At 38.5% G+C, this 27,070-nt stretch overlaps 1 protein-coding gene across 2 annotated transcripts in view; it reads left to right on the forward strand.

Moving 5' to 3' along the window:
- The window catches only part of LOC121943534 (neural-cadherin), a 398,280-nt gene that overhangs the window by 276,706 nt on the left and 94,504 nt on the right, over window positions 1-27,070 (forward strand). For both annotated transcript variants that reach the window (XM_042487073.2, XM_088081016.1), the window contains exon 27: window positions 9,214-9,428. In XM_042487073.2, the coding sequence (XP_042343007.2) occupies window positions 9,214-9,428 (215 nt within the window). The remainder of the gene's footprint in view (window positions 1-9,213; window positions 9,429-27,070) is intronic.

Consider the following 27,070-nt stretch of genomic DNA (forward strand, 5'->3'; position numbering starts at 1 on the left):
CTGCTTCATTTTAGGGCTCAGTCATGATTAAGACTCTAAGCTATGTGAACTTCTCAGTTCAGTAGCAGTAATTCACTCTTAACCCAGAGAGAGCAATGCCATGTATTTCAGTGGAGAATTATGGCCTCAAACTTGGAGGCATTGACTCACCTCCCCACTGCTTCACATTCAAGCTGCACCCCACCCCCCACCCCCAATACACGCTGTGGGTAAAAGTCCGATAAAGCCATCAGAACCACATTATCTGCAAAAAGCAGAGACGCAATTCCGAGGTCCCCAATCTGGACGAGTGACAACCTTGGCAGAGGCCAAACCCACTGAAAACACGCTTGGCTTTGTGCCAAGTATACAAGAACAGCTCTCTCTTTGATTATACAAGGACTTGCACAATCTTAAGCCTTCTCCATGTCATCGAAAGACATGTTGACTAGATAAGCAAACTCCCATGACCCCCCACAGCTGATCCACTGTTCCACAACCAGGATCCAATCTACATTGCTCCTCCCCAAACTTTCCATGGGGAGGCTGAGCAGTGTGATTCCCTGTTAATTGGAGCACACATTTGGGGTCCCCTTTTTTAAAAATCGGACTGATCTGCCACTCCACAGACACTTTCCCCAACCACCTTGTGACACTGAAAAGTATCATTTCAGTTTGACTTTTACTTTTAATTATGATGAATGCTTTAATAAATTACAGATTTCAGCTTTGAAATGATAATGTGCAGAGCAACGTCTCTGTTTGCCATACACCAGCAGGGAACCAGTGAAGCCCATACACATGCATCAGACTTCAGCAGAATTTTCACAGAAAAAATCATTGTAGCGGCTGCTACTGCAGGTGTGCTGTGCTTAAGATGTTCAAATACTTTTTAACCCTGATGTACCAGCACGGATAAGCATGTTCAGCCCCCCACACACATGCAGTACACACTCCCTCTGAACATATGTGAGAGCAGATGAACACAATGTCTTATCGCACACACGTCCACCAAGCTTTCTCACTATGTCTTGTAGAAGTTAATTTTACCCTTCAGCTTCATTTAATTAGAAGCAGTGAGTGAAAAGTGCAGGATTTCAGTCTGGCAGGCAGGAGCCAGCGTGTAATGTGGCTCACCACTGGTCCAGAGCAGGATGACTGGATAATCCCTGGATTACACACATGCACGCAAACACAGACAAATACACAGTTATTAGAGATGTGGACATTTTTCTCCACCTCCCATTCACTCTGTTCATCTAATCTGCAAACAATGTTGCATTGCTTTGCATGTTAAGATGTCTGGATTATTACCTGGATACCATACTGACAGAGCAGATAGACTAGACTAGACAGGATGAACTTCACATTTTTATGATGTTGCTGATGAGGCATGATTACATAGATTTTACTAAATTCCTATATTGTATAAACAGTACATTTTGCTTTAATTGAAACTTCTGGAATCCTTTGAAACTCAGTGTTTTGAACAGTGAAATCTTTCCCTGTTGGCAATATTATTCTTAACGCCTACCCTAAACTGCAGAGAGAGAGAAAAACAGCCTAAACATAAATGAAAATGTTGAAAAATGAGTTTGTGAATGATTAAATGCAGTTTTTGCTGTTTTTAAAATACCACATGCTGCATATCTGTTGTGACAAGTGAATGTGGACCAGAATGAAAGTGCCAAAAATGTTTCTTTGTAAAGTCTCAGCCAAAGAGATGACAGTGGAGAACAGGGCAAGGCAGGCAAAGGTGTCAACCCTGAGACACAGATGCCGTATGATTGTCACATTTTCAATCACACTCCGGTACCTGAGCTCTGTAACATCTGCTGTGTGATTCTCCAGGTTCAGAGGAGGAGAGGAGGCGAGTCATGGGGTGTCAGGGATGGCGAAAATGAGGATAGAAGTGGGAGAAGAAAAATTATGGAAATTAGGAAAATGTTACAGCAGAGCAATGCAGAGAGAAAAGAGTAAAAGGAGAGAAGAGTAAAAAATAAGAGAGCACAAGATAAGCGAAGGGAGACAAAATAACACGTCAGTACAATAAGAGATAATAAAAGATAAAACTGCCGTAAGAAAGATTTCTATACCGGAGGCTTTCAGATATGACCCAAACTCAAACACATCCCAACATTCACAAACAGATTACGGCCCAAGATTGAAGGAGGAACATGCAGATAATCGAGGCACTGGGATTAATAATGAGATTAGGCGAGTGAGGGGGTTTGGGGTGGGATTACAGCTCCTGGTTAACAAACACAATTCCCAGCAGACAGCGAATGAGCAAAACAAAGCTGCCTTAAGAGGATTGGAGGGTTTGGCCATTGTGAATAAAACTATGTCTCAGATTGTCTTGCGTTCGGAGAATTAGGATGACATTGCCAAAATGGAAATACAGGCATGGATGTTTTCTTGGTGCCATCAATCACACACACTCATACACAGCCTGATAAATGTGTGGTTCTTTGTGAACAGTCTAAAGGTGTAGAGCTTCTGGAAGTATTTTTTTAACATTGAATAGTCATGTCTTGATAGGAAGTATTCAAACAAAGGAAGGTTGGGGAAAAAAAGAAAAAGAAAAAACAAATAAACATTAGCTAGCATTAATTTATAGTTTTAACACTCAACATTTGTAGACTAGCAGGAGAGTGGTCAGCAGGAGACAAGGGGTAAACAGTGATGTGACTCAGCTGTCCACCTGTGTTCAGATCACCAAAATGCACGCTAATACAAGGTCTAAACACACTCCTGGTGTTGTCTGGGATGTATTGTGTAACAATACAGGCTGAGGAGAAGTGGAACTATTAGTGAAGGACAGCTGTTGTTAGCAATTGCTTTGTCCCATCTGTGTTTTAAATACTGTCTACATTACCTCATGTTCAGTATGTTTCTCTGTTTAGGGATTTGGATTATGCAGTGCTTACACCTTAAAAGTAGCTTATTTAAAAAAAACAAAATATTTACATAACTGTACTAATTACTCAACAGCAAAAATAATTAGCGGCATCACTTGTTAAATAACTGTTAATACTTAGCTCATGCTCCATCAAAGGTGCCTTTAATCAACTTAAATGTGGGGGAAAGAAATATTACTGGGAATAATAAGCAGAATTACTGGATTTTAATTGAAACCCCTTATATTGATCGTCGCTAAAAGAAGTATTTACACAAATAAAACTCTTTTCTAAATAATGTCTTAGTGTCCAATACTGCCTGCAAGGTGCTGATGTCACGTGCTGCGAGTTTTAACAGTCTGGTCGTTTGCCAATCAGTTTCAAATTTTCCTATCAATAAAATATCTTAAGATATTGTTTGTACTTGAGACCTACATCAATGAACCAGAAACCAAAATCAGCTGTTTAGTCACAGTTTGTGGAAAATGGAAATTTAAATTACTTATTGTAATGAGTAAAAGCTCTGAGCTCTTTTTTATTCAGTATTCAAACAGCTATTTAAAGTGCAAGTTGTTAGCAAGTTATTTTGAATTTAACCCCCAAGCAAGAAATTGGTAAAAAAGAAAATTACCCGAAAATAAGCAACAAAAAAAAGTTAAAAGAAAAGAAAATTACCAGAAAAAAAAGAAAAAAAAACATGTATACTTTTTTGTTCTGTAACATACTTTTTTAAAAAATATATAATTAGACTAATTATAAATATTATTCTGGATATTTTCTTAACTTTTTTATTTATTTATTTTCATTTTTTGACTATTTTCTTATAATTCTCCTCCTTTTGTAAAAGCAAATTTTCAGGTCATTTTCTTTCGCCTTTTACAAATCTCTCGCCAAGTTGGTCATTGCTTCCCCGCCCCCACACACACTTTTTAAAGAAATCAAACCAATTTGCTTGGATTTCAAAGGGTCAAATAGCTTGTGAAAGGCATTTGAACACATCACAAAGTGATGATGATCCAGGTTTCAAAGGGTTAACTGTGTGTTCTCAACTTTGAGAATGTATAAAAGCTGTGTGAACTGATCAGGACCAGATACTTCTGCAGCCATGCAGCTGAGAGACACAATCAGGAAGAGATTAGATTTTTTTACCACAAATATGTCAGAAAGCAGTTTTAGCCTCTCTGGAAAAAAAAAAAAAAAAGGGAAATTTATGCTCAATAGCGGAATCATCATTATAGTTCACATTTTCACACACATAAAGTGAGGGGAATTGAATATTTAGTTTAAGTGACACCAAAGGGACAATTAGGTTGAGCGACACTTCACAGACTCTCAGTACTGCACTCTGCAACACACACACCAAAATACAGACATACAAGCACATGCATGTCTTCTCATTTAAATATCCTCCCATTTCATTTCTGCTCACTCTGTTGTTGTGTTTGCACATTTTATTAGCATCCCCTTAACATGTTTCTATTCATGCGAACTGTGTCTCAAGGCAGAGAAACGACATGTCCGGTTTTTATTTGCAAAAGCGTCATGTATTTTACGTGAGCTTTGTAATTTCTAACTGCGTGTGTGCATTCGTCTGTCGTCTTTCAATCCTGGGAGAGAGCAGATGCAAGAAAATGAGCAGCGACAACGAAGGAACAACTTGGATGAGAAATGAGCTGTCTGCAGAACACCAATGAGATGTGTGTGTGTGCATCTGTGAATGCACATGATATTGCAGACACACATCTTTGTGTGGTTTTGCAGGAGCCACAGAGCTAAAAGTCAGAATATGTTGAGAAACAGCTAAAGTGTGAATGAGGTAAACCAATGAAAAACTCACGTATTAGGAGCAGAGCAATTGCCCAGGAGAAATATTTTTTTTCTCTTAGCTGTGTGTTTGTGAGTGAAGTCAGGATGGAGGCTGTGTGTGCAATTAGTATATTTTGTAATTACTAACAACAGGTGGATTATGTGGGGGGAATTTTTATTTAGCCGAAACAGTGGAAGTTTTTCTCATCAGATTCATTTACAACTACTCAGTGGAGGAGGGTGAAAGGAGAAATGCTGAGAATCATAAATTAGAGAATATGATTTGCTGTTTGTGTAGAGCCTTGAGTACCGATAGAAAAGGTAAAAAAAAAAAATCAGCGTTCGCCGATTATTTTGTGGGTTAATTCTGCTTCTCTGTGGTGCATTTGTCTTGTCACAGACAGAACAGTTAGATATTTCATCCATACAGAAGAGAACTGTTCACTAATATAAACTACAGTAAGGTGTTTCATGTACTTAAACAGCAAGAACTTCTTTATACTGTGGATGCTTCTCTGTGCTTCATTTAGTCCTTTTCAAGACTATAATGCATTTTGAACATCATAAAACGTGCACGATTGCAATATATAGTGACAATTTCCAATTGAACTACAATATGTACGTGTTATTTGATTTATTTACTGATTATGTTTGAAAAATGTAAAATTGATTCTTTGTGTATTGTAGTTTGGACATGATCACAAAAATTCAGCTTCTTCAATTTCTGCGATTTGAGAAAATTAATAGGAAAGTATAGTCTATTTCATGGTGCTGTCTGCCAATACTACTTCTTTTTAAACACAAATGAAATCCAGGAACATGCAAGAATTGCATGCACACTATGTAGTCAGTAGTGCTCTCAATTTAATGATTTGTGCACACAAATTACTGATTCATGCTTTTGATTTAATAAGATTGATGGCATGAGCCGCCGTCTATCACTTTAAGAAGAGGAGGTCAAATAGGAGGAAAAAATGAAGATTATGTCTCGTGATGTCATTTCACTGTGTGCTCCATCTTTGTTTGTTTGTGGTAGTTTTATGGTATGATAGCTTGCAGGCGCAGGAAAGCGTTCTTTTCAACATGTAAACATCAGCATTTATGTTTCTGTATATGTGCTCCTTAGTACAATACTGAAGGCCTTTCCTTTGCACTTGTGACTCTCTTTACAGTCATTTGAAGGCAGCAGGTATCTGTCCCAGCTTCACTCTAACTGGAGTGATGCTGCACACAGATACTGCAGATCCGCTGGTTACATTTTGTGCACCCAGTATCAGTGTTGTAAAATAACCACAGAACCCCCTGTGCACATCAAACATGTACTTTCATTAAACAGTTTCATCACAGTTTCTTGTGCACATTGACAGCCATGTTGGAGATAGATGCCTTGAAACACTTTAAAAAAAATTGTGAATTACTCAAAGCTTTATTTGTGTCCAAGACAACAACAAGTTTCCTCAGAGGAAAACTCTCCACATGATTCCCAAACTGTCAGTGCATTGTGGCGGGGAGAGCTCTGTGATTAACCCTTAGGGCCTGATGTACTACTACACGCAATTGTATCGCTCTGCGCTTTTCAAAATCAAGCTCTGAATAATATTACACATTAATATTAATCTCTACTGTCCTAATCATTAATATTAAATATTAATTAGTTGAGAAGAATTTTCCAGGTTTTTATCATAATGCCACTATGTTTTTAAGTAGAAACACATACACACACAAAAATAATTATTTTCAGTATACTACATGAAAAGTATATGTTTTATTATCACAGCACAGCACACAACCTTGCCTAAGTTTATGCCATATGCATAAACATGGCCAAAATGAATAAAAAATTAAGAATGAAAAGCATGTAAAATGCTCTAAACAGTACCTAAGCCTCTACTGAACCCACATTTAGTAATGCAGTTTTTCTGATCTCACCCAAGTGTGTCATAATGTGCCTACAATGGAGCCTGGTCACAATATAACCAAAAAGTGTGTTTGGTGTGCTTATGAATCACTTGGCAGGGGCCACTGGCTGTGATCTGCCCACACCGCGCTGCAAAGCTCATGTTAATAAAGTTACCAAGCCATTGCACCAGAAAGTGAGGGGACAGAAAGTCTTATTGCCCCTCCTTTTTCCATCACCAGTGATAGCTTCAGCCATCACTAAGCAGTAGGAACAAATCACTTCTCTCCAAATTAATAATGGGCTGTGCAGACTTGACGCATGTGGCACAGCAACAGTATTAGTTATTCATAATCATTAATTGCCCCGTCACTTCAGCAGGATCAGTCAAGATCTAATTTGAGTTGACAGTCTGTTCTTCAGACAGAAAAGCTGAAACAGAGAGATTTCATGTTTATCCATTCAAATCATTTGAAATGAAGGAGCTGTCTTCTGGATGAGCCCCGAGCTCCATCAAATCTGTCAAAGCATTTGTATTCCACTGTAAGTAAAAGTCCAAACTCTGTTTTCTCTAAAAGATTTTTCTTCTCCTGTCAAATGTCTGCTGCCTAAATGGAATGTTTCACAGTATTTGCTGTAGTGGCATTATTATGTGCACAGTGCCTGGATGCAACCTTTCTATTCATTAAAGTAAATAACAAAATATGGCAGCAGATGGTGAGAATGAATGCACCTTTCAGTGTATCTCCTGTACAGTGACACCTCACAGAGTTTAGATTTATTATGTGAAATAAAATGAAAAAGTCCACACAGATTTGATGGAGCTCAGTGCTCAATGTGCAGTGCAGTTACTGTATTTTGAGACAGTCATATTTGCACAAACCTTTAACAGGCAGGAGGGCCCCTGAGAGGCTCCAGTGTTGTTTTGACACCAGTAAATAGACAATCAACACTAATAATATTTTCAAAGATAGATAAAAGGCAGATAAAAACAAATCTTTTCTTCTAAGTTTCTTAACAGTAGTTCTACTATCCGTGACACTATGATTATTATCTGGAAAAATGACTTATATTTCTACAATAGACTTTCTTTAAAGATAGGCAACACATCTTGTGCTTTTGGAGCCAGAGGCTGCACAGTTGTTATTGGGAAGTGGAAATTAACCAAATCGTGAACAGCACCTTTGATGGTGAGCACACCTATCCACACATGGCTGTCAATCATGATTTTACAAACCCTTTTTTTACGCGTCAACTAGCCAATTAATTCATTGATTGATTAATTTCAGTTCATTTCAAATCCCATAAAAACTTCAAAGTTCACAAGTTGGGTATTTAGCAAGGTATTTTATGTCTGTTATGGACCAAGCAGTCAAAACACAAGAACAAAGGCTTTACAGACCGAACAGAATGAGACACTGGGGCAACATATATACTGGCTGATCAGGCCAAATTAAACAACAACTAAAACAGAGAATTATTCCCCCCATGATGTCAGAGCTCTTGGTTTGATCCGTGGGATGGCCCTCTGGATAAAAACAGGCTCTGCCCTCAGTGCCATCTTTTGGCAAACTCCAACCAGGAAGTGAACACACTCAAACTCAGGTAATTCAAAGACGTTAATAACTCACAAACGTGTAGCAACATAACAAAACAATGTGAACTACATCAAGTGCTATTAAATTCATTTTAAACTGAGTGTTGTATGTAATTTAAGTGGCTGCAAATTAAGGTAACTGAACACGTGGTTATGATGTGGGTGAGTGTGTGAACCATGTGCCCATTATGTGGCTGTGGACACAGCTATCACAATGTTTCTTTTAAGCTAGTGTTAAACATTTCTGTACAATCAGCTTTACTCTCACTTTACTAGTTTTGTTGCTTTATACTTCTACATTAAACCCAACTGGATGCAACAAGTCTTCACATTTGGAATTTCAGAGGGCTTCTTTTAGTTTTGCTCCTTTGAAAATATCTGGCTTCTAATTGTTTTGTTTGTTTAAAATCAGCCTTAAACCAAATGCCATGTATAAAACTAAAATATATATTTTGAATGGGTGAGATAAATGAGCCACATGTTTAAAAAAAAAAGAAATGATCACATGGTATGGTTGCGATAAGAGCCTAGAACATGTAGGGAAGCTTTGAAACAAAGACGAATAAGAGAAAGGTTTTGTATTCATAAATCAGAGGATGAAACTTTGTTGAAGACAGGTGGTGAGAGGTGAAATTTTGAGCAGTAGGATAAATAAGCACTTGGATGCATAAAAATGGAAATACATAGAGAAGAGTTTCCTAGTGATGTAGTGATTCTCCCTGTGGTTCTGCCACTAATGAGAACATCTGCATCAGTGAAACAGATGGATTGAGAGAGAGATAGCCGAGGGGAGAAGGCTGTCTTAGAGGAGAAAACAACTAGACTTTCAGCGACGGAGTGCAGAAAAAAAGAGTTGAAAGAACAAAATACAGTAAGTGGTTCAAAAAATGGGAGTTGTTTCGATTCAAATAAAGTAACCAAATTGTCAAGAAAATGAAATTGTCAAGTAATTGCATAAAAAAAACCTCAAAGAATATGTATTGCCCTCACTAATTCATGTAATTTTGGCCTTTTCATTTCTTTTTCTCCCAAAGGTGCCAATGCCCAGCTCAGTTCGAGGGGCCTGAGTGCCAGCAGAACAAGCACAGTTTCCACGGCAACGGCTATGCCTGGTTTCCTCCCATGATGCCTTGTTTTGAGAGCCACGTGTCGCTTGAGTTCATCACAGACGTGGTTGATGGACTGCTGCTGTACAGCGGACCCTTAGCTCAGCTGCAGGCCTGGGATCAAGAGGACTTCATGGCCATAGGTAGGAGACATCTCAAGCTTAATAACATATATCCCATCTGGCTCTCATTCAAAACTCATCCCATTTTACAACTAATGTTACTGAGATGAGGTGGAGGAAATTACTTTAACTTTGTATATAATTAATTTGACCTTTATGGGGCAGCAGGCAAATGTCCTTAGTGTGAGGGAGCACTCAGATGACAAATGAATACTTGATGGAATGATGTGACTTCATGCTGTGTTTTAACATGTAGAAAAAAAAGTTGATCAAACACAGTCATAGAGAATTCAGTTGTTTGACAAAATATTCTAAGTGTTCTGTTGTATAGACCAACTCACTGTGACATGGCACTGACAACAACAATCACCTCCACCTCCAATTTTGCATGCAGATATATGTTTTTACTTGTTTATTTCTGTTATCATTTCAGCAGTAACTGGAATGTTTAAAGATAAACAGTGCTTTGTGATGTTTATATATTGTCTCTGATAAACCAAATCTTAGTGGCAGGGAAGATGAGCAATGTACTAGCTAAAAACCTAGTTTTCCACTTGAAGAAATTAATATTGGTGTAAGTTTATCGTAATTTGTATATTTTATCTGCTGTACTTTACGCACTAACTAATTGAGGCAGTGGTAATCCAGAAACTCCAGTGTTCTGGGAGGTAAAATGACTGTTTTGTCTATGGATCCTGATGGTTTTGAGATAACGGCCTCAGTTACTTGTCGCAAAGGTCATATGTGCACACTCATTTTCTTTGATGGGACTTCTTTTTAGGTGGCAAAAAAACTAACCAACTGAGGCAGCATTTACTCAGCGCTGTTTGATTTAATGTTTGTGATGCAAAGGTTTTCTACCAGAAAGTTATTGAAAATAAATGTGATTTGGTCTTTATGATAAATAGTATTAAATTAAATCCAGTTTGATATCATTTGGAGCATGATGGTTGGTGATGAAGGGGTTCTTGAGGTCATCAGAGAGTGGGGGTGGGGGTATATATGGGGAAAAAAAAAATGCAAACAGCTGGACTGTAGTTAGCTGGTTACCATTACAGATTTGCAGTAAACTTAATCAATATTTTTGAAATGGAGATAAAACACAATCGCAAGATGACTGTGTTTCCAATAAATGATGTTATGCAACTTCTCCTCTCGTGGTAACATTTCAGGAAACATGGCGATGGATGTTCAAAACATTAGGAGGTTTATTTCTATTGCAGCCACTGCACTTGTTGAATTTTTTTCAATAAAGGGCAATGCTGTGTTATGGAGTGATAATGGGACCCATGTATAAGGGATTTCTGGGAGCTGATAGTCCACAATTTCACAGAGGAATTGTATATTCAGAACTTTCAGATGATCCACTCAACTTTTGAAGAGTTATGCGCCTGCTGCATCATGCCTGAGGGAGCCAGTTCCTACCAACAAGCACATAGCCATAGCATCATGTGACCTAGAAAGGCCAAAAAGTGTTTCTTTTGCAGTTTTGCAAAATATGGCTTTTTAAAATCACCTGAAATACCCCCTAATGCAAGCTTAAAAACTTTTTTTTGCGATAAATTGGAGGGTTTTTTTGACAAGCTTCTATTGGGTGTCTTTTATATTCGCAGTTTCAATTTGTGCAATTTGAGGGTTAAAGGAAACCAACCTAGTGTCAAGCACCAGCATTTAAATTGTCAAAATTCAGCGGCTACATCAATAAATTCCAGTGGAATCCACCGTGGAATTCAACTTAAACTAACTTGGAAAAGCAAATTTGTGCCACAGACTAAAAGCAAGCAGTTTTGACAGTGCTGACCTTTCAGGGAGCGGAGAGCTGGAGAGTTCAAACAGGGGAATGCTGTTATAGTGTGTTAACTGTGTTGCTGATCTCTTTTATTTAACCTACTCTGTTAAAATATAAACTGTTCCCATAAAAGAAGAACTCTTGACAGACAATTATGAGACAGCAGTTATGTGAACTTATTGTCCCACCAGCGATGCAGCTTTTTCCCTCTTTAATAAAACTCCTTATTGAATGAAATGGTGTCCAATGCTGAGAACAAAATAGGAGTAAATGGCCTAGTACAAAGAAAAAATAATAAACCTCTGGGAGCTACTGTGACTCCAGCAAATAGGCAGGGCTTGCTGACAGTTATGACACAGGACTGAATGGCACAAATACATCTTTTAGGCCTTTTTTTTCTCATCTCACAAAATGGATGAGCTTATTGTGCCATTAGTGACCATGGTAACAGGACAATAACTTCATGTCTGTGTTGAGACAATAAGTTATGTTGCTGTTAGAAACCGTGTTAACTTGGAGAGCTGTTTTTCCTCTTCAATAACTTACTGAAGTTGCTAAAATTTAGGAAGACTGATTTAATTAAACTTTTTAAGTTTAAAGTAAATTTTAGTAAATTTTTAAGTTGCAACAACTTTTCAAAATTAAGTAAATATGACTAAATTTTAAGTAAACTTAACAATAACATATAATGTACGTATAAAGACTAACAGTTATATTTACTTAAATTTCCAAGGCAATTGGTTTCTTAGATTTTTTTAAGTAAGCTCAACTTGTCAGATTTTACAGTGCTCAGCAATTCATAATCTAGCCCTGTGAGTATGCTCATAATATCACCAAGTCTGAATAATGTTAATTTTGCCAGCAATCTTTTTTTATGTAGTCTTAGTCCTGTGCGACATGTCCCCATGAGTCTATAGCCCCTTTTACTCTTGTACTCACTTTTACACAGGAATATTGCGCTGTTATTCTGCTTCACCGATCTGTATAAAAGATATGATGGAGGAACTGGGGGACAGATTTTTTTCCCCTTTAAGCTAGCAGGGGAGGTAGTAACAGCACTGCAATGGTTTATGTGTGAAAAGGACAGCAGGCAGGACAGGTGTGACGCTTTGACAACATGTTATGTGTGCAACCAACTGCAGGAAATTGGAAAAGAAAAAAAGATGGCCAAAAATGTCCACTAATTAGAAAAACGTTGAGATTTGGGAGCACTTTACCCTCCGAGCAGAGGATGAAATCAGTCATATAACAGAGATGGTAAATGACTGTTACTGCAACATTAATGCCATTGTTAAAACATGTTTTAGCCAGTTTTAAAAAAGCCTACCTTAAAAAATACGATATCAGTCTAAGCAGATGCTATATTTAGAGTATTTTTACTACTCTATCTCGCCGTCACACAGCCCTTTCTTTTGGTGCTACATTTTTCAACAATCTAATTTCCGTAATCCTGTGCACAAGCCTAGCTGAGCGGACCATGGTATCAAGCCGGCGGTCGGCTGTTTGAGTCAAACTATCAGCCGTTTATGAAAGACACAACAAATATAAGAGTATTATGACAGCAGCAATGAAATGGAGCCCATAGTGGAGACAAAGGAATACTTAATGAACCAGATTACAGAGAGGAAAGGAGACTGAATGGGCAGAAAATGAGACAGAGGAGAAACTTATGTAAAAGCGGTGGAAGCTGAAGCTAACTGTGGACTGTAAACACAGAAAGTTGCTGCTTGCCTTACTTGGTAACAACACAACCTCAGGATCTTTTAGTCAGAATCAGAATCAGAAGATATCGGCACTTTGCACTTTACTTGGTGCTTGGTGAGTGGTTTCATGTATCTGTGGGTATTAAGTGTAATTTTGGTTGCTCTCCAGTGTCTCTGTTGGTTTTATATAATCCTGAGATAAATGTTCACTGTAAAAACAGTTATCTCAGTCTTGCAGGTGAAGTGTTGATGTCTATATTTAGTGTAACTGGCCACAGCAGTTTTTCTTTCTTCCTTGAAAAGCCTTGAAAGACACATTCATGTGAAATCTTTAGAAACCTAGAAATCCCATAGAGTAATACAGTGCATGGATCAACTAGGCCTCTGGGTAGGAATACAGAAGTTATACACGGAGAACATGTAGTGCCAAAAGGTAGGGCTATGTCACACTGTATAAAACACTCTTAATAAAGCATGCACTTAGACTGATATTGTTTCTTTCAGGTAGGTCTTTTTTTAAAGTGAGTAAAATCCATTTCGATATCAACCTCTCTGTGCAACACGGTAATACTTACATTTGGGCATGTGCATCGCCTGTTTCTGCAAACCAGGAGCATGCCGACCACCAGCTACTGTATGTAGTACAATAACTATACATAAGTATCTCAAAAAAATCCCAAACTATCCCTTTAAATATCATGCCTGTTGTGGTTCTTGTGTTTCCACAATGCCGGCATGCTGTTAAAAATTACACACTGAAGCAGACTGATGCTGCAATTTTTTGGGTCCATGTAAAAATGCAAAGATGGCATAGTGAAGTGACGTTGTAGTGGCCTTATAATGCAAACATTTTAATAAAATTAACACTAGCAAAGATGCGTAAATGAGTCCTGCTGTGACCAAACCCTTACACACACAGAGACAGAGGGAGACAGAGGGAGACAGAGGGAGACAGAGGGAGACAGAGGGAGAGAGAGAAACACTGGGAGACTATTATAAAGGGACATGCTGACTGACAGTATATTGTATATGTTGTCATCATTCGGGAAGACAGAAACAGGAATGGACAGAACAAATGATCAGACTGCAGAAATACACCCTATATCACCTCCAAACTCCCTCTTCCACTTAGCCTGTAGACTAAGGATTGTTTGTAGACAAAAACGGAAATCCATCTCAGGTTTAATTCCCTGTGTGTATTAACTTGCCACGACCTGAGGATTAGGCAGTGACAGTCGCTCTTACACAATCTGCACACATACACTCTGTGATTTTGATCTTATTAAAGCTGACACCCCATGCATTTTGATGTGCACTGCTTTGATTCCCATTTATACAATTCTGTTTTTACACAAATGCTAATTTAGGAAAGGAGGAAAAGATGTGCAGCAGACAGACACTTGCACACACTCCTGCTACTCACTATGATATATAGATCTGTACGTGTGTGTGAACTGAGCCTCGGCAGGTTTACATCTGCAGCTCTTGAGGGAAAATGTCAGTCGTTTCCTTTGTTGCTGTGGCAATATTGTTGAAGTTGAAAGACAATAAAGCTTGTTGAATTGAGGGCAGCAGGCGGGAATTATAGACAGACTGAAACCGAGAACAAAATGTCTTGTACATCTTGGTATATTTACTGTTTTAATCTGAGAGACTAACGCCTACTTGTCTCTCTCGCTACTTCTTCCCTTGCATTGGTCCTCTCTCTTGAGAGAGATGCTGTTGTTCCATCACTGCCAAAGTAATATGTGTGGGAGGTGAGGTCCATCCAGAGAGCCGGACATGTTGTGTATTTGTGTCTGTGTGTGTTATAAGCAGGTTTGCAGTGTAAATCCTGCGTTATATCTTCAGCTTTGGTTGGTGTCAGAGGCTCTGTGTGCTTCTGAAAGCCAGCTAGCATGTGTTATTGGATCCTAAAGAGTTAATGGGTTCAGCGAGTTAATGCTCTTTTGTCACTGTGCTTGTGCAATTAGAGTCAGGCTGTACATATTTAGAGCTCTAATTAACTTGTTTCAAGGTTCACCCACTGCATGTACGAAATCCATCAGCAAGACAAGACTGTGCTGGAGCTTAAAATAACTGCATGAATGCATTCATGCACATGTATGTAAGTCTATTATTGTACCAAACAGTGTTATGATCATGCGTTAAGGCTTAATCCAGTATTTGCACATGGAAGCTGTTGATACATAATCATCTGCACCCGTAATGTTTGTGTCTATACACAATAATGACTGTTGATATTATTAATGTCTTTAAAGGAGCATGCTGGGTTTTTTTTTTTTTTTACAATGTGGTTTTTGTTATTATATTTTTGGAGCCAGTCTGCATGGCTGGGTTGACCTGCCAATTCAATGACATTGCCAAATAGAAATACGTCTTGTGTCAACTTCAGATCACAGTTGCAAGGCTCAGGGTAGTTGTAGCCTCCAGAGCTGAAGCTAATATTCACTTTGGGGCTGAGACTCTACATTTTACCCAGCAAGACAAGGGAACTGTACTTGGGTCTTGAGGGGCTGCAGTGTTTATTCACAGTCAAAGTGAAATCTACATTGTACATTTATACCGCCTCCACTGCTTTGATAATCAACACCTGTCAGCTCTGAGCTCATCCTCCCTCACTTTCTCACTCTGCTACAACATATGCTTCAAACTGTGCCAACAACCTTAAAATATAGGATTGAAACTTCATGTTTAACACATACAAAAAAACTGACAAAAAAAAAAAAAGGTAACGAAAATGATGGTCTGTTAGAGCTCCTTCTTTAGGTCCTTAAATGAGGACTCAGGAGCTAATTTCTCTTTCAAGGAGACGAGACCCCATAGCTACTCCTTTATATTTTGAACCATGGTTCAGAGCATATACATCAAGCGTCCTATGGCAGCTTTACTATACTACTAAAGTAGTTTGTGGTAGTTTGATCAAACAGCTTTTATTAATTAGATTATTTACAAAGCAATGCAACTTAAGAGTAAAGATGGGTCCATAACATTAGCTTATAATACAGAATGTGCCTTAGTTTATTTTATCATTTAGTGGTGTAACAAATGTGAAATTAATCAAATTAACAAAACCAAACAGAAAGTGAGACTTTTGAGGCCATTTGACCTCTGAAGCAGATCACATGAGCAAAAGCACAAGTGGTCAGACCGATTGTAAGAAAGCCTTTTAGACATATTATCTAATCCATGTTATTTGGAGGCAGATCCCTAAATCAGCAAACCCAAAATATTGGTATGGTAGATCAGAGTTGTACTTGATATATGCTTATAGCGAATTAAATTTTACAGGAGTAATTTTAACTTTCTCCTTTGCTTTCTCTTTGAAATAAGTTTGGAGTTTTGTTAACCTTTTCCAGACAGTAGACAGTAGAATATAAAGTGTGAAGAAACCAGAATTATCTTTTAGGACCATCATGAAACAAACATTTCCCAAACAGCAACCACCTCCTTAACAACTAATGATAATTATTTAACTAATTTAACTTTAACTTTATTATTATCATTTTATTTAATGGTTCTTTTAGACAAGGTAAGGCAGGTTTCAGAGTGTTATAATTCATCCGTATGCACACAACAAAGGTTTTCTGTGCTGAGACACCAAATGCACAAAGCCATCTGATATACAAATATTATTAAAAATCTGCACCATCCACAGTCCAGGATGAACCTCTGTCATATCAGATATGAACAACAATGAATGACCAATATCTGATTTTTAATAAAAGGAATAATATTGGCACCATATATTGCAAAAGCCCACCTATACTACAAACTTTGTACTTCAGTATTCATAGGAAGTATTCTAGAAACTATTCATAGATATATTGTCAAAGCATATTAAATATGAGACAGTCAGACATGTGGAAAGCATTGTGTATACTGCACACTGTATGTTCAATTGAGACACATGAAAAGAACAAAAAAAAAAAGAAAATGGTATAAAAGCTAACAATAATTCTTTCAGTGAGCCTCACTTTCCTTCTACAGGGGAGCTGATTAGATTACATCCAGTCACAAAGCATATAAAGGCCAAAAGCTATTAAAGCTAAAACAAAACAAAAATAACCAATAAATCCTGCATGCTTGTTAGTGGTGGCCTTAAAATAATATGACAATATGTCAACAATATTTTCAACAATATGCTTGATGACATGACATGACTACTACTACTACTACTACTACTACTAATAATAATAATAATAATAATAATGATAATAATATTAAAACCAGAAATATTTTATTATTCATTTCAAGAACATACAGTTGCAATAAAATAAGTATTAAAGTCTTACCTCTCAGTTTGATTTCAAACATGCAGTAAAACCTAAACAAAAATAATCTCTCATTTCTGTAGTCTGTAAACAACAACATTCACTTGTAGCAATTTCACTCTCAGCCATGCTTGTTTTTGGTATGTTTAATGGTACACCTAACATCATTATGTCAGCAAGTTGGAATATTGCCATTATCAGGATATTATTTTTTTTCCTATCACATTAAATAATATACCAAAATAATGGTGAATGATATGATATGGCACACCACTATTTCCTGTTAGATTTTAAGAAGGGCAGTGAGCCTCCTTCATCAGTGTAACAGTGAGCAAACAGCATAAAGAACAAAGAAGACGAGCATAAGGGAAAAAGCACAACATTGATGGACTGACTGTTTATTTTGACGTTAAGCTGACGCAGCTTAACAACAAACACAAAACAAAACAACAAAAACAACAACTTTTTGAATAATATGATTAGTGTGGGCACAAAGGAACAGGACGTTCTTTTCAACCTCAACCTAAGCGCACGGCATCAAGCATCCGGCCCTCAAGTTGAAGCTCAAAGAGCCAGAGTGGATTGATGCATAATTACAAGAGGAATCAGTCAAAATGGGGTGATCTCTCTAAAATCAAACAGGTGGTGAACTGAATGCTGAGGGTCTCATCCCGACATGAATGTGTTAAAAGTACAAGAGCTGTGCTAGAAAGTAGAAAGTGAGGGGAGGCTGCACTGCACCTGTGGCATGATTTCAAGTTGATATGTTAGTCTAAAAAGGGTTATTACAGAATAATTTCAGAGGAAACGAGAGGTGAAATATGGATTTGAGGGAACGGAGGCTGAGGAGACTGTTGTACAACCTGAACTGCTTTTTGATTCATGAATGTCAAGTGGTACATGAAAAACTACTAATATACCTCCAGAATTTTCATTTTGACACCATCACTATTGTGTGTGTGTGTGTGTGTGTGTGTGTGTGTGTGTGTGTGTGTGCGTGCGCACACGTGTGTGTGTGTGTGTGTGAGAGAGAGACATTGTTCACCTTGTTATTAAGCCTTGTTATGGGATGCTGCCTATTGAGCCTGATCATATTTCCCACTGCTTCACACACACATTTCCACACAGAGACCTTCAGCTTCTTAGATGCTGGTTTGCTTTTCCAAAGCCGCCCACTCAGTCACCCTTTATCCTGCTGCAGGGCAGCTGTACCAAGCCAGCCCTGCTGTGTAGACCAGAGAAGGTGTAAAGCACTCAAAACACACACACACACACACACACACGCACACACGCACACACGCGCACACACACACACAAACACACCCTGGGAACATAACTGTGTTCTACATCCAATCTGCGGCCGCTTAGGGAGAGAAGATTACATGGTAATAACAGAGCTAGTGTAGTTTGGGTGTTTTTGCACATATAAGACATGATAATGCCCATACCTAAACTGACCTCTGGTGTTCTCGTTAGGATCAGAACAACGGATGTTCCCTTCAACCCATTTACTTCAGCAGCATGTAAATATTGTTTATTAATTTATGGAGCCTGAAATTTACATGAAGGCATTTTGTTGAACAATTCAGAGTCATTTTGTTCCAAGCTAAGCTCTTGTTGCACATTTCTATGCATGGAGCAAATTCCCAGCACAAAAGCAGCAGCAGTTCAAAGAACAATATTTAGTTCCATCGAACAATACTTTACAGATATATTATTCATGAGTGTAGAGCAACCTTTGATCATGAAGTGCAACCTATCACACAAACAAGCACAAATGTAGCAGCCTCACTAAGCTGTATCTGCGCAAACACGTCTGTTAATTAGAGGTGGTGAATTTACAGCTCATAGCAAAGTAATACAGTTTTGATATGTAGTATTGGCAGAAAATGTTGTTTTAAATTTAAGAACCGTTGTTAGCGTAGTTACCTTTTCTACTTTTCTAAGTTGTGCACAGCCCTAGATATTGGATCGCTGATCATTGAATTGATGCATCGATCCAGATCAGTGGATCCTTAGTCCCACACTGGTTTGCAGGAACTTTCTTGGCTTTTGGTAAATCCGATATTGTAGCTGCTACACATGGAGTCTGCTGTAAAAGCAGCATAACAGAATCCAATATGCAACCAACCCTTACAGCAAAGTGTATTTTCATGCTAATTTACATGGCCATTATCATTAGTTTAGCTGGAAACCATTATCAACTACCAGTGCTTTAGAACAGCTAATAGGCATTTACAGCTAATAACATCACAAGCACACAGGCACAGTTGTTTGTATAAAGCTGCCTCTCCTCCACAAGGCTTACACAAGGGATATTAAACACATGAGCGGGTGTCACTCTGTAACCAGGCGAGGTAATTCTTTTTATTATGTGTCCATAAAAGCTGCAGTGCTGGAAGGACAAAAAGAGACCCCTGCTATTAACATGTGGCTGGTGTCCAGCTTGTGTCAAGATAGGATTTAGTTGAGTGGAATTTACTATGCATCACTTCCACTGGGTATATTTATGGCCCTTAAGTTCCCCGGTGAACACGTGCTCTTGCTTCTATTTTGTCATTACATCTTTGACAAGTATGACACTGTCCTAGCTGCCCCACCAGCCTATCTGACGGGTATTTACTTTGACGTTATCACTGCCACCTGTCACTATCTTGGGGGATGTTTCTCAGTGCTGATCTGATCTGTTATATACTTACACGGGGTATTTATACCTCTATCACCGCAAGGTCATGTCAGATTTGCGATGGATATGATTTGTTGACTGCATAGAAATGTGTGTTTAATCAATGTTTCATGGTCATTACAAATAGCACATATATTTTTCCCCATCCTGTGACATTGTGGATGCATGTAGAAAGTATGGTTGTCTTTATGAATTAAAAAAAAACAAAAAACACAGCTCTGCCAAAGAAAAGTAATGTCTGCGTCTTTTCAGTTATGGATTATTTTTATTTGATATAGGCTAAACGCTATCAGTTCATTTGGATTCCGCAGCAACAAGCCAGTTTTCACAATTTTTAGATGGATAAATCTATAATCTATTTATTTTGTTGGTTGCTTTCAACGCTGCCTGTCAGTTAGCTGTGTGCAAATTCTGCATGTTTAAACCCACAGACATTTTGGGAAATTCGCATAATTGCTTAGATATTGACTGGACATTGGGGCAAATGGCTAACCTGACAAGAAAGACTGGACTCTTCTTATGTAGGTTCATTGATTTCCTGTAGTTTTGTTTTCCCTTAATATGGGCTGGTTGCAAATCTCAACTGTTTCTTTATATTAGCAGCCTGATACACAGCATAAGAGCCACAAAAGTTGAACAGCAACCCCCATTAGCGTTCCTTCTAAAGTCTCCTCTTTTTCTGGCTAACATACAAACACACTCATCTTGTCCTTCATGTCAGCTTGTCGAGTGCTCAGCGGTGAAAAGTGCACCACAAATGTCTGTTATGGAGCAAGATAGCAAGCTAATTAGCTGGTCAAAAGCAGCACATTAAGCAACAGTAACATATATATTTACCAACATGTTAAAGGTGGAATATGTTGTGGCTATGTGCTGTGTGTGCTGTGTTTGGTGTTCATGTAATGCAGTAAAACTGGATGGCATGTACTTTTGAATGTATGTGTGTTGTGCATTGACAAGCAAGCTTATCGGCAAATGTCATTTTGGTCCGTTTAGATGCTCGTGTGGTCCTTATTTTTCAATACCACTGCTAACAGCACTCTGTCTGTGCAAGAGTTGCAGGCCAGCTTTGTTTCCTTTTTCTTTCTTTTCATGTGGAGCTCCACATGCCAGCTGCCGTCAGTCAAACACATACACGTCTTTCCTGTACAGCTCTATAAAATCTTTGTGTCCATGAAAGTCGCTTTTCTTTTTCTCTGATTTTAAAAAATAACGTTGCAGCAAATGATAAATAATTAGCTATGCATTAGCAAGACAGCGGGAGTATTTTAATGTATCCTAGCAACACAGGCTCTGCTCAACAACAGCCATAGTTGCAGGGAATTATCAAGGCTGGGCGTAGCTGAGATTAGGACTGAAAACTTGAAGTTTGAAAATGTAGAGTCCGTTTAAAAGACTGGTCTTAACAAAGATCAACTTAGTTATGACCAGGCTTAATTAAGACCAGCTGGTGCAGCTGGCTCCAGGAGACACCAGTAAATCAATTTTGGATGTTTTTCGGTTGTCCGTTTGTCTGTGCCATTCTAGTCAATGCGATCTCTCAAGAAAGTTGTGAGGGAATTTCTTTTTATTAGGGCAAAGTCAAAGTCCATTTGTCCTCAGAGATGAACTGATTAAATTTTGGTGGTTTAAGGTCAAGGTCACTGTGACATTGCATCTGTCTCATTCTCATAAATGTAATATCTCAACAATGCCTAGAGGGAATGTCCTTAAATTTGACCATAACTCAAGAGTTCATTTAATAGATCTTTTCTGCTGCCATTGGGAAGATGTGTGTGAAGTATCCATGTTTTTACAGACATGTCTGTGAAGTATAACTGCAGCTTGACTGATTGACTGGAGACATGCAATCACTAGGTGATAATTTTAGTTTGGAATAAAGTTAACACATATTAAGAAAGGTGCATTACATAATTTGCCCAAGCTTTGTACTTTTCACTGTCAGATAAAGACAGTTTTATCAATACCCCTGGTATGACGTACTATGTAACTGGCTCACTTAGCATCATGATCAGCAGTGACACACTTTGACCTCAGTATTAGTAAGAGTGATTGTCACGGTAATGATTTGTGTCCAGCGAGATCAACAATAAATGACAAACATGGCTGGAAGCATTCGACCTGCTCTGAGGTGCTTGATGAAACACACAGGACTCTCTTACTCTCACACACACATACATGCATGCAAAGACTACCAGCCAGAGGCCAGTGCTTGTCCAATCAATAGACAAATTAACAAGACAAATTAAATTTGTGTAATTACAACACCCTTGAAGAATGGAGAAAGTTTGCCGGTACGACGCCAGATAAGAATTGGCGAGTGTATGTGTGTGTGCGCGCGTGTGTGTGTGTGTGTGTGTGTGTGTGTGTGTGTGTGTGTGTGTGTGTGTGTGTGTGCGTGTGCGTGTGTGTGTGCGTGCGCGTGCGTGTGTGTGTGTGTATGTTTACTTGCTTTTCAAGTCTTTCCTGTGAACGAAACAGGAATGTGTTCTTAACACTGTAGTTAGATAAAAATGGAAGAAAAGCGATCTAGAAAGTAACAGCACACAGAAACACAGAGATTCACTCTGGCATAACGTTCAGTTTCCACAGAGTTGTTTTGGAGTAGAACCCCCAGCTTAGCACTGCAACTGCTTTCAAATAGCAACTGCTGCTGGTTGCAGAGATCCAATATGCATCGGCTGTGGGGCTGGCTAGCTAGCTGACAGATCGTTTATACAAGAAGCTCACTGCTCTGCACTTGCTGCATCGCCTGCTGATTCGTACACAGGCTGACTTTTGTGGGCATTAGTGTATATATGACTGCTTGTGTGTGTGTGTGGGTGATTGGTGGGTGTATGTGTATTGCAGTGTGATTTGTAATGCTGTTTATGCAGTCCATATGCTCTCGGTTTGACTCCTGTGTATCCTCAGGCGGTCAGAAGAGGACATTTTTCATATTTAAGAGCCCCAAACTCTGTTGGAGTTGAAACTCTCCTTGCAAACAAAGCATACTCTCTCTCTCTCTCTCTCCCTCTCTCCCCCTTGTCGTTCTTAGAGTAGGAGGTAATGAATTACGTATGAGTAGCAGAAAAGAAGCCTGGTCGTTTGGATGTGCCCTTTAAGAGCAAAGTCTTGTCCTAACCCTGGTACACCCAGAGCATTTAAAAGGCGTGCTGGCTTCTATGAAGATGTTCCCTTTTGGCCTGCCAGCCTGCTGCACACCCAGCTCAACTTTTCAGCTTTTCTTTTTCTTTCTTATTTATCCATTTCTGTTTGTATGTGTCTGTGTAGCTCATTTACTCACTTTACTTCTATTTAACTTAACCAAAGCAACAAGACAGAAGTTCAGCAGTTCTCATGCTAGCCATAGGGATGCTGACAGGCAGGATTTTATGCTGCTATAAGGCTGTAGGATTTTCTTTTTTTTCACCACCACCACCACCACCATGTTTCTACTGTAGCCCAGAATGGATGAACCCAACACTGGCTCTAGATCAGGACATTTTGGGGTTAGGCACAACAGTTAGGAGTCCCTCCACAACGAGAGCAATGTATAAAAAAAAAAGTAATGATTTTTTATGTAAAACTGCTTTATTCAGTGTTTTTATGGGTTTAAATCACCAGGTCGGTATTTTTGGAAAGGAAGAGATCATGTGGCTCAACGTTAGACCTCTCACCACTAGATGCCACTAAATCTTGATTAATTTTACTACTGGATCTTAAAGTGAGCCTGGCTGTGTTCCAGTGGAAGGCTGATTTTGGGGCTAACCCCTTCCATTTCAGTGATCAGGGGGCAAGCAAGACACAGGAACTTGGCTTGGATAAAGAGGATTTAGAGCATTCATTCACAACAAATAGCTTAAACTGTACAAACAAAGCACTGTTATGTGTAACTTTATATTCCTTACCTCATACGCATTTTTTTTTTTTTGTTCTTACAACAGTGCACTTGTTTCGCACAGTCTGGAACCAAAATCTTTTATAATTCGATCTGATAGGCACCAGTCATACAAGTTTTTGTACCCAACCTTAAACTCAGGCCTTGTGTAAACACATATTTGATACCAGTTCTCTCTTCTCCCCTAAGTTCTCTATCAGACTTGATTGGTTTGAATAAATACAGACCTTGCACACATCGCTGAATTTGAGGTAAAGGACATTGATCAAAGCCGATGCTGCGCTTGCTGTTTTGGTGTGTCAACAGACAGCTGAGAGGAACGATGTCTTTCAGCTTCATTACATGCTTTTACTCCTTATCTAAGCATTTTACGTTTGCGGATCTGACTTTTCTCTTTTCCCCCCTGCTCGACTATTCCTGCAGAGCTCCTCTGAAGTGGTTTTCTTTTTTAACTCTAGTTAACGAATGTTTGTTGTTGATAAGATGCAATGTCTTGTCTTATTTTTCTGAGCTGCTCTCCTCTTAAGATTTTTCATACATAAAGTTAGATCAAACATAACTCCATCCATGCAATGTTTGCAAACAAGTGTCTGAGCAAAAGAGTAGAAAATATACCCTGGACAACATAACACAGTTAACCTTTGGTCATGTTAGCTGAATGCCAATGAAACTAGGGCTCCCATACCTTAACATTAAAATGCATTTGATGTAAAGCACATGCAGCAAGTGAAAGCTGACAGCTGTGATTTAACACATCAAATGATCTCACAATAACTGGAGCACAGAAAAAAACCCAAAATATTTCATCGGGATCGATCATGTCTGACTGATACTCGATCAACTTAATAAGTTCACTATCAGGCCTGATACCAATCCAACAGATCAGATGGCGCATCCCCAGTAATGGCAGCACTTAAACTTTATCCCAAACTCCAATCTGAAACAAATGTTTAAAAATCAGTTGCATAAAGCATCTTGAGATTTTGTGATAAAGGGTTCTTTTAAGATATTATTTTCCCTTTGTCAAGTAAATTGTTTGACAGTTGCAAGACTGTCTTAAACAATTTAACAACTTAAACTCCTACTGATTATTTAGATAAGAAAAAAACAAAAAACAAAGCTGTTTACTACAGTACAGTTTAAATCCGTAATAAAAATTTAACAGTTGCCAACATCACCCCAGGATTTTTTTTTTTTTTGTGATGTTTAATAGAAGCATTCAAAATGACTTTTAATGTCCAAAAACACCACTTGATGAATAGGCAAAACAAAAGGGAGACATTTTTCTAAAAGTAGATTTGAGAATGGTAATTCTCTCTGTTCGCAAACTGATCTTCATGTCTAGCAGGGGCTTGAATATGCGCATGAATACCTACTGTGTATGACTCTTCACAGTTTGGGGATTCCAGCAATTGGGAAAAAGTATTTTGAGTGCTTATCATGCTCCACTTTGATGGGAAACCTCACAACGCTATTCAGATGACGTTTGAGAGCATTTGAGACTCTATGCATAACCCTACATAGCTTTAAAAACATCACCAATATCAGACTGTACGGCAAAGTTGCAAATTGAAATCAGTAGGCTAACTGCGGGACAGCAGGGGGGTGCTGCTGTGCTGTGTCAGGTGCCCCAAATCCTGTGCGAAGTTGTCGGCCACAAATAAACTGACTCCAGGTAAATCTTTACTCTGGCAGCAACTGCTCATCTGTTAGTGTCCCCTCTGGGTTGATCTGAAACAAATGTGTTTTCCTCTGTCTTTTTCAACAAAAGGGTTACTGACCAAGTGTCAATATTTAACAATTTAGTAATCTGAGCAAATTAGCTTGATTCCTTTCAAAAACGTGGGAAGAATGCAATGAGCAACAAAAGAAGAAATGACCCCAAAATTTGCAAGAAATTGATAAAAAAAATACGTGAACATTTCTTGAAAATTAATACAAAAAATAAACAAAGAAACGTAATTTTAAATATATTATCATTATAATTATAAATATAGTTTTCCCCTTGTTTTTCAATTTGCAATTTGTAAAACATTGCTTACCATGGTGCTAAATGCCTTTTCCCCGTGTTTTTGAAAGAAATCACACCAATTTGCTTAGGATTCAAAAGGTTTAAATACTTGTGAAAGGCATCTGAGAGCAGCACAAGAAAAGTGATTCTGCTCCAGGTTTTAAAGGGTTAAACAATAGTGCATTCAAAATCCTACTTTAGTAAATGTGAATATTGTCAGTATGTTGTAGTTAAAGTATCAAAAATAAACGAACTTGTGTTGCAATAAAATGCCCACTGTGACTGCTGTTATATTAAAGAATTGGAAGTGAAAACAGGAAGGGTTAAAGTTGTTTAAAATAACAGTGCTGTTTAGTGAAATTTATTTGATTAGAACTGACAGGCATGATCTCCCTGGCTTGCAGTGCCACAACTCATAGTTTTTGGAGGGTACAAAAACAGCACTTGGTAAAAAAAAAAATCTTGTTTCATAACAGATTTTAGTTGGCATCATTGATGAATAATTCTGCTTCATAATAGTGTTTGTACAAACAACTTTAATTGCTGCAAGCCTGTTTCACTCATTAACAAAAATAATTTAAAAAATGAATAAATCAAAGAAAACGCTTGATTCTGACTCTTTTGATGAGGACTTCAGCTTATCCCCAACTTCTTTCTTTGCATCCTCCATCTGCTTCCTATTTGTCCTCTGTTTGATCCATCATGTTCCTCTCTGCTCATCACCTCCTGTTGCTTCCTTTTGTCTTCTCCGCATTGTTCATTTTTCATTTATTTACCTCATAGTCCATCATCCCACCTGTCATCTGCCATTTCATAACTTGGCCTTTATCCCAGCTTTATGCTCAATCACACTTGCTCCTAATCTCTCCTCTCTAAGTCCTCACTATTGTTTCTCCTCCTCTACTCTTACTTTCCCCATGTCCCTTTCTCCTCGATTTTCTCATCTTTTTTTTTTTCCTTTGCTGACTTACTTTTGACTCTCACAGCTCCATGTTGCCCCCATCACTGATTTTTCTCTCGCTCCTCACTGCTTCACTTCTCCCCTCCTCTCCTTTGAGACCTGTGAAGTCAGTCTTCATCTCACGGGAAAATGTCACGTCAGTCTTGACAAGAAGGCTCCTTAGCCGTGCCAGACGGTTGGTTGGTCAATCTACCTTTTAACTGGTTTTGGGTGTGTGAATGTGTGTGTGTGCACTTTTTTGCACAAAGCTATATCTAGTATACACGGGGCCGTTACACACATTTCATGTGTACAAGTATGCTCATCTGTGAAAAGGTAAAGACTTACGCAGGTGTGCTTTGAGGCTCTAAGTGAACTGC

The sequence above is a fragment of the Plectropomus leopardus genome, chromosome 1 (genome assembly GCF_026936395.1).
Source record: "Plectropomus leopardus strain MGB_pleo_1.0 chromosome 1, ASM2693639v1, whole genome shotgun sequence".
Classification (NCBI taxonomy): domain Eukaryota; kingdom Metazoa; phylum Chordata; class Actinopteri; order Perciformes; family Serranidae; genus Plectropomus; species Plectropomus leopardus.